The sequence below is a fragment of the Grus americana genome, chromosome 22, assembly GCF_028858705.1.
Source record: "Grus americana isolate bGruAme1 chromosome 22, bGruAme1.mat, whole genome shotgun sequence".
NCBI lineage: Eukaryota > Metazoa > Chordata > Aves > Gruiformes > Gruidae > Grus > Grus americana.
In genome coordinates this window covers 2,576,476-2,592,019 of record NC_072873.1, presented here as the reverse complement: position 1 = coordinate 2,592,019, position 15,544 = coordinate 2,576,476, and the positions used below count along the sequence as shown (strand labels likewise).

The 15,544-nt window shown below is 51.0% G+C and overlaps 2 protein-coding genes across 8 annotated transcripts in view; both read left to right on the top strand.

The window, feature by feature from the left end:
• Positions 1-10,497, top strand: part of CWC25 (CWC25 spliceosome associated protein homolog) — a 29,197-nt gene extending 18,700 nt beyond the window's left edge. Inside the window, exon 20 of the transcript XR_008573948.1 lies at positions 10,414-10,497. The gene's annotated coding sequence lies outside the window, so the exon portion shown is untranslated. The remainder of the gene's footprint in view (positions 1-10,413) is intronic.
• PIP4K2B (phosphatidylinositol-5-phosphate 4-kinase type 2 beta) overlaps positions 806-15,544 on the top strand; it is a 27,294-nt gene continuing 12,555 nt past the window's right edge. For 5 of the 7 annotated variants that reach the window (XR_008573944.1, XR_008573945.1, XR_008573942.1 and 2 more), the window contains exons 1-3: positions 862-1,074; positions 10,414-10,511; positions 12,125-12,221. Coding sequence is in view for 1 of the 7 variants with exons in the window: in XM_054801975.1 (XP_054657950.1) it covers positions 898-1,074; positions 10,414-10,511; positions 12,125-12,221 (372 nt within the window). In the remaining 6 variants the exon portion in view is untranslated. Of the gene's footprint in view, positions 1,075-10,413; positions 10,512-12,124; positions 12,222-15,544 lie in introns of all 7 variants that reach the window. The other 2 variants (XM_054801975.1, XR_008573946.1) reach the window with 2 other exon arrangements.

Sequence of the window (15,544 nt, the reverse complement as noted above, 5' to 3'; positions counted from 1 at the left end):
GCAGGGGTAAGGCTCCCTGTCAAAGGGGAGGGTTCCTGGGGGCCCGGGAGGCTGTCACGGGCTGTAGCAGTCCCTTCGCGGGTCTGTCCCGGCGCCTGACCCGCTCCAGCCCGCAGGATGCGGCCCCGGTGCCGCCGGGCCCCGGGTGGGCTCCAGGGGGGTCCCCGCGCAGCCCCGGCCCCCTCTCCTCGCCCTTTAAAAGGGGCTGTGACGTGTATAGCAGCCCATTCATAATTCCAGGCGCCTTGCTGCTTATTGGCCCGTTCAGAACGGGGCGTGGTGTAGGCGGGTACGTCACGCCAACTGGGCGAGACCATCTTCGGGAAGAGGAGGAGGGAGGGACGCTTTCGTTCCCTTCTCCCTCTCCCTCCGTCCAACCCTTTCCTTTGTTCCTTCTCTCAGCCCAAGCCGTACTGCGGTTCGTGCCGCGCCTGCCGCAGGTTAAGTCGGGGAAAGCCAGCGGCCAGCACCGCGCTCCCACTCCTTAGCATCCGAGGCTCCCCCTCCTCGGCGAGGGCATGGTACCTCCCGCTCCCCACCTCCTCAGCCCTCCGCCATTTTGGCGCCTCCTCAGAGCGGGGCCGGAGCGGGCTCGGCCGGCCGTGGCGGCTCCTCCTCAGCGGTGGAGCGAACCACCGCGGGGGCGGGGTGGGGGGGGGGCAGGAGGAGGCGGGGACGGAACCACTGCGGAAGCGACGGGGGGACGGCGCGGGGGAAGCTAACGGGCCGGACCGGACCAACGGGCAGGGGCTGACAGGGGCGGGCGGTACCACTGAGGGAGGGGGGCGGGGGGGCGTGTGCCGGGCCGGGCGGAACCATGCGGAGGCGCTGGTAGGGGGGAGCCCGGGGGAGGGGGTTCGGTCCGGCTCCCGGTGCCGCTGCCGGTCCGGGTCCGCCATGGCCTCGAACTGCGCGGGGGGCTCGTCGGCGGGGGGCGTCGGGGCGGCGCTGGGCTCGGCCCTCAGCGCTAGCAAGACCAAGACGAAGAAGAAACACTTCGTGTGCCAGAAGGTGAAGCTGTTCCGGGCCTCGGAGCCGCTGCTCAGCGTCCTCATGTGGGGGGCCAACCACACGGTGAGCGCGGCCCGCAGCGGGCCCTCCCCAGCCCCTCCGGACGGGGCCCTCATTCCCCCCCACCACCACCCCCGCGGGCCCTTCCCCTCAGCGAGCGCCCTCGCCCCCCCCTCCGCCCCGATCGGGCCCTTGTCCTCTCTCCCTCAGGCAGGGCCTTGTCCCGCCCCCCTCAGAGCAGGGCCCTCGTCCCTCGGATCGGGCTCTGTCCCCCACACCCGCTTTCCCCCTAAATCGCAGCCTTCCCTCCCGCTGGCATCCGTTCCCTAATCCGAGTCCTTCCCTGGATTCCCGCTCCCAGGGAGTGTCAGGCTCATCCTCCTGGCCCGGGGGATGCCCGCCCTGTGAGGAGGATCTCCATGGGGTCTGCTCCTTCCCGCGTGTGTCCCTGTCCCTGGTGGTGCCTTTCTCCTGGGGTTGGAGCTCCTTCCCCAGAGCATCCCTGTCTCCGGGCAGTTTGGGTCCCCCCCGGGATCAGGGCGTCCCTCCCAGACAGCTCCTTCCTCATGCCTGGGGAGGCTTTAGGCTTCCCCGCTGCTGGACTTCTCTTTGCCAGAGCGTGCCTGCTTGCATCCCTTTCCCTGACACCCTCCCCTGTGTTTCCCAGGGCTGGCGAGGGGGAGCGATGCCATTTTGGTGCGTGTCCCTTTGTGTAGGGTGCCGTTGCCCTGTCACACCCCCTCTCTGGCAGAGGAGGCCCTGAGGATGCTCGTTTGACACCCACAGCGCTGTCCCCTGTCGCAGCCCCAGGGTTTCTCGCTCAAGGCAGTCCCTGTGGCCCCGTTGCGGTGAGGGGACTCCCACGTGTCGTGACCCGGAGGTCCCATGCGCACAGCGACAGTCCTGTTCCTCATTTGGCTGTATGGGGGGAATTACAGGTGTCTCTTCTCCATCCCAAAATATGAAAGGGTCTTTTGGCCACATCTGTCCGACCTTGTCTCCCTCTGACTTTAGGCTTCAGCTACCAGAACTCAGGCCACGTTTGTCCCCCGGACTCTCGGCCTACGTTTCCCTGGGCAGTTGTTGGCACGAGTCTTAGGAGGGAGCTGGGAGAGGGTCCCTTGGAAATGTCTGTGAAGGCTCAGCTGTTTGATCCCCCTCCTTTGGAGGTTCCTAAGACCATCTTTCTATTTTTCTCTGGAAACTTCTCCCTCATCTGTGACGGCAGGCACAAATCTCATGCTGGAAGGGAGGATTGATTTACCACTGCGCTCTCGTGGATGTGGGTAATGGATGCTGTCCTAGGAGAATATTTGGGTGGTCAGTTCAGAAACCTCATCCCTTCCTAAATTAATATGCTCTGACACACCTATTTCTGCAGTGGATTAATGGATGTTTCCTAGAGAGTGAAAGGGATTTAGGTTTAATTTTTGCAGAAACAAATAACACAAACACACAAAAAAATAGAATTGTATTTCTAGCTAGCCCGATGAGGGAGTGGAAGCTTTCAAATGTAGTTCAACACAGTGCTGTCTTCCTGAGTCAAAGGATGTTCCGAGTGCTTGCTGCTCAGAGCCTTGCCCAGGAAGCACGATAATGAATTTAATCAGGCTTTGATCAGTGGTGCTATTAGGAGCCCTGAAGAAATGGAAATTAGTGGGATTCTTCTGAGTTTCATTTGTGGCCTCTTGGGGACAGTTGTTGCTTGGTGGCAATTAGCTTTTTTTTTTTTTTTTTTGGTAGCTGTCTGGGTGCTAGGAATCTGGCAACTTTTTTAGGCACTGGATCAGGATAATGTAACTTTTGGAGCACTTGGCTGTGAAATATTTAGGCAAAGGGAGGAAGGCAAGCCGACAGTTCTGTATGAACGCTAAGCTAGTAATGAGATTATATTGGATGCACATTATGAAGAAATTGCTGCCAGAGAGGAGGATGGTATTCTGAGGGGCTGGGAAGGGGGTTAGAAAATTTCAGCTGTGACCTCCTCACCCTTGGACACACATCCAAGATTTCCCAACTAATTCTTGCTAGGTTGTTTTCCTCCACTTCTCTGCCACCGATCTCAGTCTGCGTTTGGGTGAGCCTTGTGAGTGCCTGAAAGGGTTGGTGGCTGGTGTGGCCACGCTGCAGAGCAGGCTGCGAGCCGAGGTGGCTTTGTTTGCTCAACACATGAGCAGCTGCGTTTGGGAGATGATGGTGGTGCCCTGGTTATATGGGAAGTGGAATTGCTTATGTGCTTCCAGCAGATGGGTCTGGATAGTTGAGGAATATTTTCAGGAGTACCTTTGGACTTTGTTAGAAATCTTTTGGGGGGTTGTTTAATGTTTGGCTTCTGGATCACGGTTTTACAAGGAGGGATGAATCCCTTGGCTGTGTCTGTGGAGCCCTGCCTTGGGATCCCTGCAGTAGGAGGGGGAGAAAACATCTATCAGCACAACCACGAGGCTGTGCCAGGAAGATTCTGTCAAAAATGCTTGCATTAGAGATGAACTTTTTCATGGACAAATCAAACAAACAACCATTTTATGCAATCCACCATTTCTGTTGACTGAAGAAATTCCCTTGAGTCCATTAACTGAGTCTGGCAGCAGTTCGGCACTGCCTTGTGTTTAAACAAGCTTGTTAGCAGCTGGTGTGAATACAGGCAGTGATGGGTCTGGAGAGCATCGGGAGCAATGATGTTAGCACACCAAGAACAGGAACTGGTTTCTGGAACACCAGTTCTAAGCATTTCTGTTTAAATAGCGAGCTGGGTCTTGGCTGTCCTGGTGGTCCCCAGTCAGTGTTTAAACTGAGTGAATCGGGATCAGGGTGGGGCTGTGGCTGGTGTAAGCAGGGCCAAGCGTGGGTGGTATTCGTCCAACAACGAAATTTCAAACTAGAAAACCATGGAGGGGAGGGGAGAACTCGTACAGATAGGAAAAGTAAGTGGAGTTGCAGAGGGTCACCCTTGATTTCTGAGTTTTCTGTAAGGCAATGTAAAATTCAGCAAATGTGGAGATGGTTCCTGGGGAAGCTTTGCTTGTGACTGCTGTTGTAATGGCATTGGAAGAGGAGATGCAGCTCCTCAGTGTTGGTTATGTGCATGTTGCTCCATGCACGTTCTCCGTGCTCCGGCTGGACGCGTGTGCATGGGAGCTTGCCAGCAGCAGAGGGAAAGTTGTGATGGTTCTGGAAGGGAGAAGCCATCTCGCACTGAACAGCAAGATGAACACGGCAGCGTGGCGTGATGCTCCGGAAACCATAGAAACGGTTGTAAGGTGCTGATTATACAAGGCACTGGGATCCCAGTGAGTTTGGGGGGTGTTGAAGAAGTGACTCTTGTTTCTGCTCATCAAATGAACAGTCGAGTTCATATGGGCCGTGGTGATGCTTCTCTAGGTGGCAGCTGGAAATGATCCCTGGAGCTCTGTGGATGTTGGCAGGGGGTAGGCATAAACAAATCCCATTTTTGTTGAAATGGGTAGATCTCTTTTGTTGGCTGTGTGGATCTTGCCTGAGGCAGCCTCCTGCGCTCCAGAGGCTCCCGTTACTGGCTGAAGCACCAGCCGATCTCCTAGGACCTTTAGGAGTGGTGCCAGCCAGTACAAAACACAGCTATTTAGTATTCAAGTGAAATAGCAAAATTGGGATTTGCAGCACGCTTCTCCCTTCTCTGCAGTGTTGTTTTTGGTGTTGCCATGTTAATTCTAGCCAGAGCAGCATCTGCCACATATCAAATGTTGAAGTCCTATAAATTGGTACTGGCACAGGGTAAACAGCATGTATTTGTCCTTTCCAACTCTTGCTGTCTGCTGTGGCTCTAATTGACCTCAGGAGAGTGCAGCATATGGCGATGGCCATGATAGCCCGTGTTAATGATTGAGGCTGGTGGCTCTGAACCTTCTCATCGTGGGACCTCCTGTTAAAATAGGGATTCCAGAAGCCCTTTTCCTTCTTGGGACATGGAGAGAAAAGGTTTTCCTGGGTAGTTCAGCGAGGAAAATGGGGCTCAGTTGCCTGCTCTGCCACTGACTGTGGGTAGGTCATTTAACCTTTCCATTCCTCAGCTCTTGTTTGAACCACGGGAAGTGATAGGTCTGCCTACCTGCAAGTGGACTGGGAGGACGCATGCTTCCCAGTGGTCCTGAGGCCACGCTGACACGATGGGTGACAGGCTGCCCTGCGACGCTGGGGCAGCAGGGTAGCACTGGCTGATTCTTCTGCCGGCCACACAGCGTTGTGCTGCAGCTCCATCAGGATGCAGGAGTCCTTTCCATCAGGCTTCAAAGTACTTTGTTTGGGAAGAGGTGGGTTCGCTGTCACTAGGGGATGCTTTTTTTCCTCTTAAAGCATGCTGGTGTCCCCAGAGCGCTGATAGAAATTATTGACTACAAGATTCATGCTTCCATAGCATTGCATGGGGGTTTTGTTAGCTTGGATACTGATTAATCATGCTCTAATTCATGGAAAACAGTATTTTTTTTTTTCCTCAAACCATTGCCTATTTGTACTGTGCTAAGCAGCGGCAAAGTTTTGCTGCAGATGTGGGTTTGTCTCCATGCTAGTTAAAGTGATTTTGCTGTGTGTCTTTTGCCTACTTCCCCAGAGTATTATAAAGTTTAACTAATGCTCGCAAAGTACTTTGAGATGCCTGATTGAAAGGCTTTGAGAGGAACAAAGTATTTTTATTTTCCTAAGCAAATTCCTGTTGTAAAGAATCCTAGAGAGTAGACTCACACACTCCATCATCTGGATCTTGTTAGTAAACAAATTGCGTTTTCCCATCAATTTACTAATGGTAATTGCCACTTTGAGGCTACAGTCAGGTTTTGAAACAAAATTATGCCTGGCCCATTCGTTCTAACAGCTGTCCCTGAATGACACAGAATATTGATGTGTCTTTTATTGAAAAAGGAATTGGCTTTGGTGGGAAAGACAAATTATCAACTGCAGATAAACCCAGAATCATACTGACTGGTGTTGCTCAAGAATTCAAGTGACCAGGAAATACAAGCTTAACAGACAGAGAGGAGGTGGTATTTTTTCCAGCACTATAAAGCCAGGGGTGGCTGTAGACTTCTCAGCGACGTAGGCAAAAATGAATTCTGCTGACTGAAGATGAAGGGCCCGGCCACTTCTGGGGGGGGGGAAGGGGAGGGCTGGAGAAACAGCGGAGCTGAGCTTGCTGTTCCTCAGGCTGCTGGGCAAATGGAGGAGGAGGGCGGCAATTGCGGCTTTGGAGACATGAGGGTCTTCTCTCCCTCACCTACTGCTGTTGCCCCAAGCCCTGGTCCCTTCTTCAGTGACATCCGGCTGTCTTTCCCTGCTGGGATTGTGGCTGTTTTGACATACTAGGCAATCTGCTGCCTTACCTCTTCTCACCAGGGCGACCTCCGAAAACACTGGGCTCTTCTCCTTGCTTGGGAAATGCCTCCTTTGTTCTCAGAATATGGTGAAACCAGCAGAGAAATGTGAAGCATCTCTTTCTTAGTGCCCCTGCTGTTGCCTAGTGAAGATGTCAATTGGTTTGTCTAAAATGTGTCTTGGTTTTCAATCCTCTGAGCTCCACTGGGAGCCTCCGAGCCTAGAGCGTGTCTGAGTCTTTTGTGAGGCTGACGGGCATGTGCCATTCACGCTGTCTCTGGCCTGGGGAGGGGCAGGACCACTGTCTTGTCTTGCTGTAAAATGCAGGTGGCAGTGGCAAAATGCGCTTCTTAATGGTGCTTTCAGCCCAGGAGTGGTCCTTGTCAGGTCGCCTGTGCATTCTACCCAGTGGGGGAATAGAAGACTCTTGGCATAAGAGGACTGTGCAAAAACAGGGGCTTATTTTCCAGAGGATTCAAAAGCAGATTAGGTCTAAAAAGCTGGATGGCTTACAGAAAACCAGCATTGTGCTGGGTCTGGAGACAGATCCCTAGCCTGAAGAGCTTGTGCTCTGAATTAGCTGTTCTTAACTTTTTCCACCTTGGGAACCTCTAAGCCTTTGTAGTGGAGGTGTGGAAATACCCCAGGAGCAGACTGCTGTACAGTCTGCTTTTCGCATTTGCTGTGCTTCTCAAAATAGCCCGTGACCCCTGCGGTGAGCGACCGAGGTGTGTGACTGGGATGCTGTCTGCTGCTGCACCTCTGCTCTCTGCAGCTGTCTCTTCCAGAACAAAGAACCAAGTCCAAGATCTCGCTGTCCCATCTTGTGGCCAGCACCAGCCCCAGAGATCTCCAAAGGTCCAGATACAGGCAAACTTTCTACAGCTGGGTGACATCTCTTTGTGGGAGACAGGCAGGTCAGACCCATGGGAACGGGCTCCCCAGGAGCCAGGGGTTACTGGGCACCTCATTGCTATGCACCTTGCTGTGACCTTGCCTTCTGTAGCATAAATACACAGAGACACACACTCTGCTATATATAATCTCCTGCTACACGCCTCTCCCTGGGGAGAAGGCGAGAGAGCAAACATGTGCCAGGCGTTAGTCACGTTGCTCTCGGAGGCTGCTCAGATTCCACCATGATAAGCACAGGAGAGGATCCCTATAGAGCGGTGCTGCCCGCTGCTTTCATTTGGGCAAGGTTTCCTAGGGTTTCACTTGGCACCATGCTGTAGGATCTGGCCCGATAACCCTTAGGAGGGGGCACTGGATGCTGAGGGTTGTACTATGAGAAGGGAGAGTTTGGGATATGCCTTTTCCAAGGCAGTGGGGGGGCCTTTTCATTCCTCTCCCTTTAGGATCATGAGGAAAGTGTCAAGCATGGGAGTAGTTACTGTGGGAGCAGACAGTGCACATCCCTCTTGCTTAAAAAACAAACAAACAAAACAGCAAACCTAACCAAATCCAGACTGCTTTCAGACTGGTGTCAGGAACAAAGACCCAGTGGCCATCTGACCAAGAGCTGCCTTGTGTGGTGGAGGGCAGGCTATGAGTCCTGGGGCTAGAACTGGCCAGGTCAGCTCTTTGGCAGCAATTCTGGTCCCTAGCACAAATCCCTCCTTTCTCCCCATCTCCTCTAGAGCCGGAATCCCAAAACATCCAGAAAGCTCTGCTGTACGCAGCTGAAAGAGGGGAAAGGCTTCTGCAGGGGGGATTTTTTTGGCTGTTGTCAGACTTGTATCTTGGGAAGAATGGGGGCATCTTTTAAAATGAGACGAGGTATCCTGGCGCACCGTTTCTGCCAGTCAGGAGACTTGCAACAGGTACAACATTTGCTTTGAGGTTTCTGCTTTGGCAGAAATGAGGACACCCAGAGACGTCTTGACATCTCACTTTGCTAACATTTGTGTCTGAATTTCTGGCAGGGAGGAGACAATCTCCAAATCGCTGTTCCCTCTCAGCCGTCAGCACCCTTCCTCCGCTCTGGAACAAGCTGATAATAGCTTGTTTGTGCCTTACCCACCGCCGAGAAGAAGGCTGAGAACAGGCATGTCTAAGGAGCTGTGCTGTCGGGCTTCCCCTCCTGTTAGACAGCAATAATTAGTGGCTGGAGGCAGCGCCTCTTTCTTCATACAGCTGTTTTCTCTTCACCCTGAGGGGAAATCACTGCATGGGGCTCTCAGATACAGCTCCCTGCAGTAGCTGGGACCTGGACCCCAGGATCTGGGAGATCTCTTCCTCACCTGTGGTCCTCTTGCCTGTCCTCTCTTCTAGCTGCCGCTCGAGGAGCGGCTCAGTGCAGCATTGAGCCTTTAGCTTAAGCTGGGGGGGGGTATTGGACTCCCTGCTCCATTGTGATTACAGATGACGGGAGGCATATGACATTATTTATTCATTCATCTGTGTGTCATTCTCCATACATCCCAAAGCACTTTATGGGAGTGCTTGATGCTCCTCGGTGCTGCTGTAAAGTAAATACTGGGCAGGGCTTTAAAGAACACCATCTCTGTTCGTAACGGAGCGGTGGCCGGTTTACTTTCCGCTTATCTGTTGTGTGGGATGACTGTCTCTGAAAATAGTCATCTTTTCTCTGTGCAGTGTGTATGTGTCTCTCTCCAGTCTGACATTTGTTAAATCTGGTCTGTTTTTTCATTGGTAATGATGGAGAAAGGATGTGAAAAATACGTACCTTGTCAAAGGCTTGCTCATATAATTAGACAGCTCACTGTGCATCTCCGGAGCTGGGACCTCTGTGGTCCTTGCAGAGTTGAACTGTGCCACAGATCCCACTGCAGAACGGCCTCACGCCTCCTTTCATCTCTGCCTCCTTGGAGGAGATGTGGCAGCAGCTATTTGGACAGTATTGTGTGTCCTGTGGCACACAAGGAGCGGGGAATCCCAGAACTGGAGTCTATTTCCTTAGGCTTGACGGCTTGGACCCTGTTTCCAGTCAGCAGGGAAATGCTGCGTGCTTTCCAAGCGTGCTGGAAGTCACTTGACCTGCTTAAGATGTTGGTGTTGGGAACAGACCCCAGACCTGAATCCTAGCCAAACCCCGCTGTTGCCAGTGTTGTCTGCTTCTCTCCAGCATTACCTGCTTGGCACAGTAATTATGGGAATAGGGTTGTAATGAAATTGCTTCCTAAATCCAGCATGTTAATAGCAGTTCAGTTAGATGGGACTCATGTGATTCCTGTGAAGTCCGTGTGAATGAATGATACTGGGGCTGTCCTCAGAAAAGGCAGCTCAGAAACGTGCTGGCTCTTGACCTGCTCTTGAATGCTGGCACATCCTTGTCAGTGCGTCGGTTTGTCTGGAGCAGGATAGCCAGATATAGTCCAGAGGTGGAATTGTTTTGGTTTTGGGTTTGTTTTTTTTTTTTTACTATTGATGCTTTCACTGCTGGGTGCTGTAGCATGAGCCTGTCTGTACAATAGTAGCTGAACGTTCATTCTTCTGCTTCCCTATATTCCTGTGGCTTGCCACACATGACTAAGGAGCAAAAACAATCTAGTGGAGTGACTCATCCCTTTAGAGAAGGTGGCATAAGAGCAACAAGAGACAGCAGGCATAGAAACAGCATCCACAGGGGAGCTGCACTGTGCTGCACCAAAGCTACCCAGAGTCTGTTCTGGCTGGCCACATTGAAGACTTTGGTAATCTGTGATTTGTAACAGTGAGAAATAGTTAAGAAATTGGCTGATGCAACACCTCCTATAAAGGCAAAGGTGATTTATTTAAAACTTAAAATCTGCTGTTTCTTGGTCTGTAGATTTGTCTCAATTCTAAGCTGTATGATCAGTGGAAGATGAACAGATGAAAGAGCTGAGGCTGGTTGGGGGAGCACTCACCGCATGATTGAATGAGATGCTTCTGTGGCTTGTAACCACAGTGTTGTCCAGGTTGCTTCAGCACAGGAAGTTGCTCTGGAAGCCTAATGGGTTGTATTGCTTCAAAACCAGCTTCCAGGCTATTTGGCATCCCTGTAAGTCCATTGACAGTAACTGCAGGGCAGTGGAACTGGAGTTTTGAGTCTCTCTTTCCTTTCTCTTTTAGATCAACGAACTCAGCAATGTTCCCGTCCCTGTCATGTTAATGCCTGATGACTTTAAAGCCTACAGTAAGATTAAGGTGGACAATCATCTATTCAACAAGTAAGTAGGTGCTTCCCAACTTGTTTGTCTCTGTAATTTAGAGCTCTTTGCGGTTGGGTGTTGAAGGCCTTTTGGTTTGTTCCCTGTTATAATGCCCAGAGGATCTGGCATGGCTGGACACATGCCCCAAGTCTGTGTCCTGCCCAGACCACTCAACAGGACGCGGCAAGGGTCAGTCTGTCACTGAGATGCTGTCTTGTGGTTTGGTTTACATGGTTTGAGTGATGACAAATCTGGTAAGGCCAAGCTCAGAAGTGGCACTACTTAAAAACAAAGCTACTTACACAAAGATATTCACTGGACTGGGTAGAAGACTATTTTAGAGTTCACAAAGTGTAAGTTGTCCAAAGCCCTAGGGCTGGAGTTTGCTGCACACCTTGGTTAAACACAAATTGATGCAGGAGTGTCTTTTGACTCCTACTGTGCCCTGTCTGGGTGTCCTGTCCTGACCAGCAGAAGCCAAATCCCAAGACCATGGAGGAGAGGGCAGGAGTTCGATCTCCGTGACCTGCTAGCTTCCCTTGTCTCTTTGAGACAGTTCGCAGGAGGCAGCCATGAAGCTGCATTGTCCCCCTGGCCTGTGGGGTTTGTGTGGAGTTACCCCCTTCTCCTTTTCCCAAAAGATCCATTTTTGGAAGCCCTTTTAGAGCCATGGTTGTGACTGGTGCTCAGAGCTGTGTTCCCCGCCCTGGCTCTGTGTGTGTGTGTGTGTAGGTCTGCGGTGCTCCCTGATTAATGCTTCATTTTCACTAAGTTTCACAGGGATCAGCTTTTGAGAGTGGGAGTGTGATTCAGAAGTTTGTCTTCTCCGGCACCTACAATTTGCAGTATCTGCTCTTCCCTCTTCTCCTACGTAGACTTTAGTTTCCCACGTATTGGTGCAAAGGATTCTCATTGAGAATGAGCTGACAAAATCTCCCACTGTGTCCAAGCAGGACCATCCTCTCTGCTGCTTCCCATCGGGCAGAATGAGAGCTCGGGTAGGGAGTGGATGCAGCATCCCTCAGCAACGGGGAATGTCTGTTGTCCACTGTGCTGTGCTCTGGGGAGGCCTGGCAGCAAAGCTCACTCTGTAGCGCTTGGGTCTGGAACATGCCAGACTGGAGCTGATTCACTCCCTCTCCTTTGCGTTCTGGGTGAGATGGTTTGTCTTGTGTTGACCTTTCTTTTGACGCACGAGTGATCTGATCTGATCTGAAATCAGAGCACCCCCCCTTTCCTCCAGCTTTTCATCTTAAACAGTAACAGTGTGTTGCAGGGGGCAGCTGTGTTACTGAACGGAACAAAGCAACAAAGGAGGAGGAAAGAGAGAAATTATTCTGTCAAATCTGTGCTTGTGACAGGGGAGATTGTTCTGTAAGACTGACATCCTCATCCAAAGAGCCTGTTAGTCAAAAGCTGGATCCTACAACCATTTGTATGAACAGATGACTTTTGTTGATACCCAAAGAAACTAGCTACTCTGATGAGGGTAAATACTTGCAGACTAGAGCCCTTGTAGGTAGGAGGGGGCTTGGATATCCTGGGGGGGTTAGCAGTGAAGTGGGAGAAGAATTGAGTTTGATTTCACAAGCTGATCATTGCACAAGAATATCTTTTCTGTTTTGCCCTAGGGAAAACTTGCCAAGTCGCTTTAAATTTAAGGAGTATTGTCCACTGGTGTTCCGAAACCTCCGAGAAAGATTTGGGATTGATGATCAAGACTACCAGGTACTGTCTCTTCTCTCCCTGCCCTCCTAACACCTCTCCCTAGGTCAGAGTAACCAAGCTGGCAGAGAAACTACGATATCAACATTCTTGTATGGTCTGGTTTTTTGGGCTTATAATCATGGTTTGAATGGTTTTGCCATAACCCTGAGGGCCTCCAGCAATGGAGTAGATCTTGCTGTGCCAGGCACTGGGCAATTACAGAATGAAAAGATGGTCCCTGCTCCAGAGCACTTAGAGTCTAGGCATAAAATAAGAGGCAGCAGATGGTTGCAGACAGGCGGGAGCTGGAGGATAACAATGATCTAGTGCAGAACATCTGCAAGGAAAATGAGTCTGTCGTGTTTTTACAGATTCGGGTGCTGCTTTAACCAAGTGCGTGTGCCAAGCATTGGTGCTGTTGAATTGGGTTTATCAAAGTGGCGGCTGCTTTGGGTTGTGTCCCCTAAGGCCAGAGGCTCAAGCTTGCCTTGGAGGGGAGAGACATTTTCTTGTATTAATATCGCTGGGCTTAAATCCAGTGAAAGAGAGATGTCGCAACTCTTGCTGCTGCAGCAGGGCCACCCTTCCACACACAGCTCTTAGTCTTGCGCACGCAGGAGATGTGTAGTAGCAGGCTGCTTAGAGACCTCTTAAATGAGGGAAAAGCCAGCGCAGAAAAAGAGGGTGGCTTTGATAGCTGCGTGGCCTTTAGCAGGCTGAGTGTTAAGTAATTAAACCCGGTATCTTTGACACTCCGTTGCAGTTGATAAGGGCTGGCAACGTGCCAGCACTGACTGGTTGAGGGCTTCAGTTAAAATACTCACTGGAAGCCACCAGCCCAGGGAGGCACGTTAGCGCTGGAGCGGTGGATGAGTGCTGCAAGCTTCTTGCTCGCTCCCTTCTTTGCTTCTTGTACAAGCCCAGCCATGGTCCCTGCTGTCTGCGTTGTGGGGAGAGGAGATGGGAGCAAAGCTGTTCCTGCTAATCTCACCAAACTGCTTCCTTCAGGAGTGTGTGTGTACCCATGTCCACATATGTCTGTGTGTATGCCCTCCGCAAGCGTGTCAAAATTCTCCCTGATTATATCTAGATTGTTGACTGATCTCACCCTGTTTCAAGGTTAATAAAGAGATCCATTCTCTTACTCCAGCTGCATGGCTCATTGCACCGCTGAGACACGGGATCTACTTAATCCAGTTTCTGGTCTTATGGTATGGGACAAGGAGCAGATGTGTGGCACTGGCAGTCCATCCTCTGCCCCTTGTTGCCAGGCCAAGGGGAGAGCATCTGGTCCCCCTGTGGGAAGGGGTGACCTCTGAGGATACTGGGAGTGGTGGTTCGGGGCTTCTTTGTATAACTGTGTCTCACTTGCCTCTCTCGTGGCTGCCAGGGCCCATCCTACTCTGCTGCCTGCTCTCAGGCATGCTGGGCACTCTGAGGGCGTTTGCTCAAAGTGAGACACGTTTTTTCGAGCAGAACTGACAGTCGTGTTTGCTTTTCTTCTGCAAGGGGCCAGCCATCCCCAGGAGGAATAGTAAATGCTGGCTGCTGCCTCGTGGCTGCCTGTCGCAGCTCTGGCCTGGGTGACTGCCCATCTGCTGACAGAGATAGAGCCGAGCCCAGCGTTAGGAGGCAGGTGCTGTTCTTTGTGCCTGTGTATGCCCAGTGCCTTGTAACTACCTGTGAGCTGGGACTTATGCACACAGATCTCTTCTGCTTATGATGAAAGATCTCTCATTTTCAGGACATGGCTGCTCAGTCCATGCTTTTCTCGAGCACATGCCTGTTAGATTATTAATTTTATTTTTTCCCTCTTACCATCAGGCCTGTTCTCTAGGCACCAATGGCATTTTGCCAGGAGAAGCAGTACCATTGCTTCCTGGTCGGTTGACAGTAGTTCATGCCAGGCTGTGTATGGCTCGGAGACTGCTTGGCCAGCAACACCCTGCCCTGGGGGCTGGCTGTACCAGGGAATTACTTTATGTCCTGGCTTCCTCCATACCCTTCAACGTACTTGCATGCAGTGAAGTCATTAGCTCCTAATTATTTTTTCTCCCAGTCCATCCGCTATAGAATATTTTTAGAATTTTTTTCCTCAATTTCTTTTAAGAAATGATCAGAACTATGTGAAGTAACTTACATAGAAGCACCCACCATCTTGTTGGTTCTCATTACCTGTTTTATCACTTACCTGTGATAACTTACCTGTTGCTCTGAATGATTACTTCTGCCATCTCTGAGGTAAGGCCATTTGGCTCTTTAAAAGTGTCCAGCTAGAACAGAAAGCAGAGAACATTCATTGAGCTAATTCAGGTGGGTAAAATGTGATGGCTTGACTGGGAATCGAGCCAGGATGATAAACACTTGAACTGTGGAAGGGGTGGGAATGACAGGAAGGGAACAAAGTAAACCTAAGGGCTGTGAATTTGGTAATGTCCATATGTGGTCACGATTTCTGTTTCCTGTGTCCTCTAGAAGAAAAGCTTTGTGGTTTTGAGGTTAGGGGTGATTAAACTGTGTAGCACAGACTGATTTGCAAATGTCAGCAAGAGGCAAGGGGGTTTTTTTTGTTTGCCTTTATTTTCCTGACGATTTCTAAAGCCATTGGCAGGAGCAGAGTTTTTCCCCTGCTTCATTAAAGTTTTAAAACCTTTAAATGCTTCATTCTGAAAGGAAACCTCTCGGCTCACTTGCAGCGTGACATGGTAAATCCCTCTTTCGCAGCAGGCTCTGCTCGCCTGCGCGTCTGCGTCTGCAGAAGAGCAGGCTCCCTCTGCTGTCTGCTCTTCAGAGAGCTGAGGGAAGGAGAGAACAGTATAACTAAGAAAATACATCATGAAACGCATTGTCCAGCCCTGAAATCCTGAAAGACACATCTACCTTCAGCTAAAGGCCACTTTCCAGATGTCAGTACCACTGTGTTTCAGAGCTCAGCTCTCCCCATCTGCTTGCGCCAGTGGCAAGGAAACGCTAGGGAGAGCTTATACTGTTGGTTGACAAAATGGCTTCTGAACAGACATTGGTGACTAGGCTGTGGAGTTGGAAGGCAGTTGCTGAGACTGGTGACAAGCAGAAAACTGGTGACCTGCTTGGGTTAGTCTGGAAGGTGCAAAGAACAGGACTAACAGTGGGATGAGGCTCACAGCAAGTCCCCCTACCTGGGGAGAGGCATCAGGACAAAGAGCTGATGTTGTGGCTCGGGGAACACAGTAGGTACTTGCTCTGCAGTTTACTTGGGATTTTGCAATTGTGCCGCAGGTATAAAAAGAAGCTGCGATGTTTCGTTGCTAAGGGTGGAGACAGGGATATAAAGACAGATGCTGCTGGTTGTTGGACAAACAACC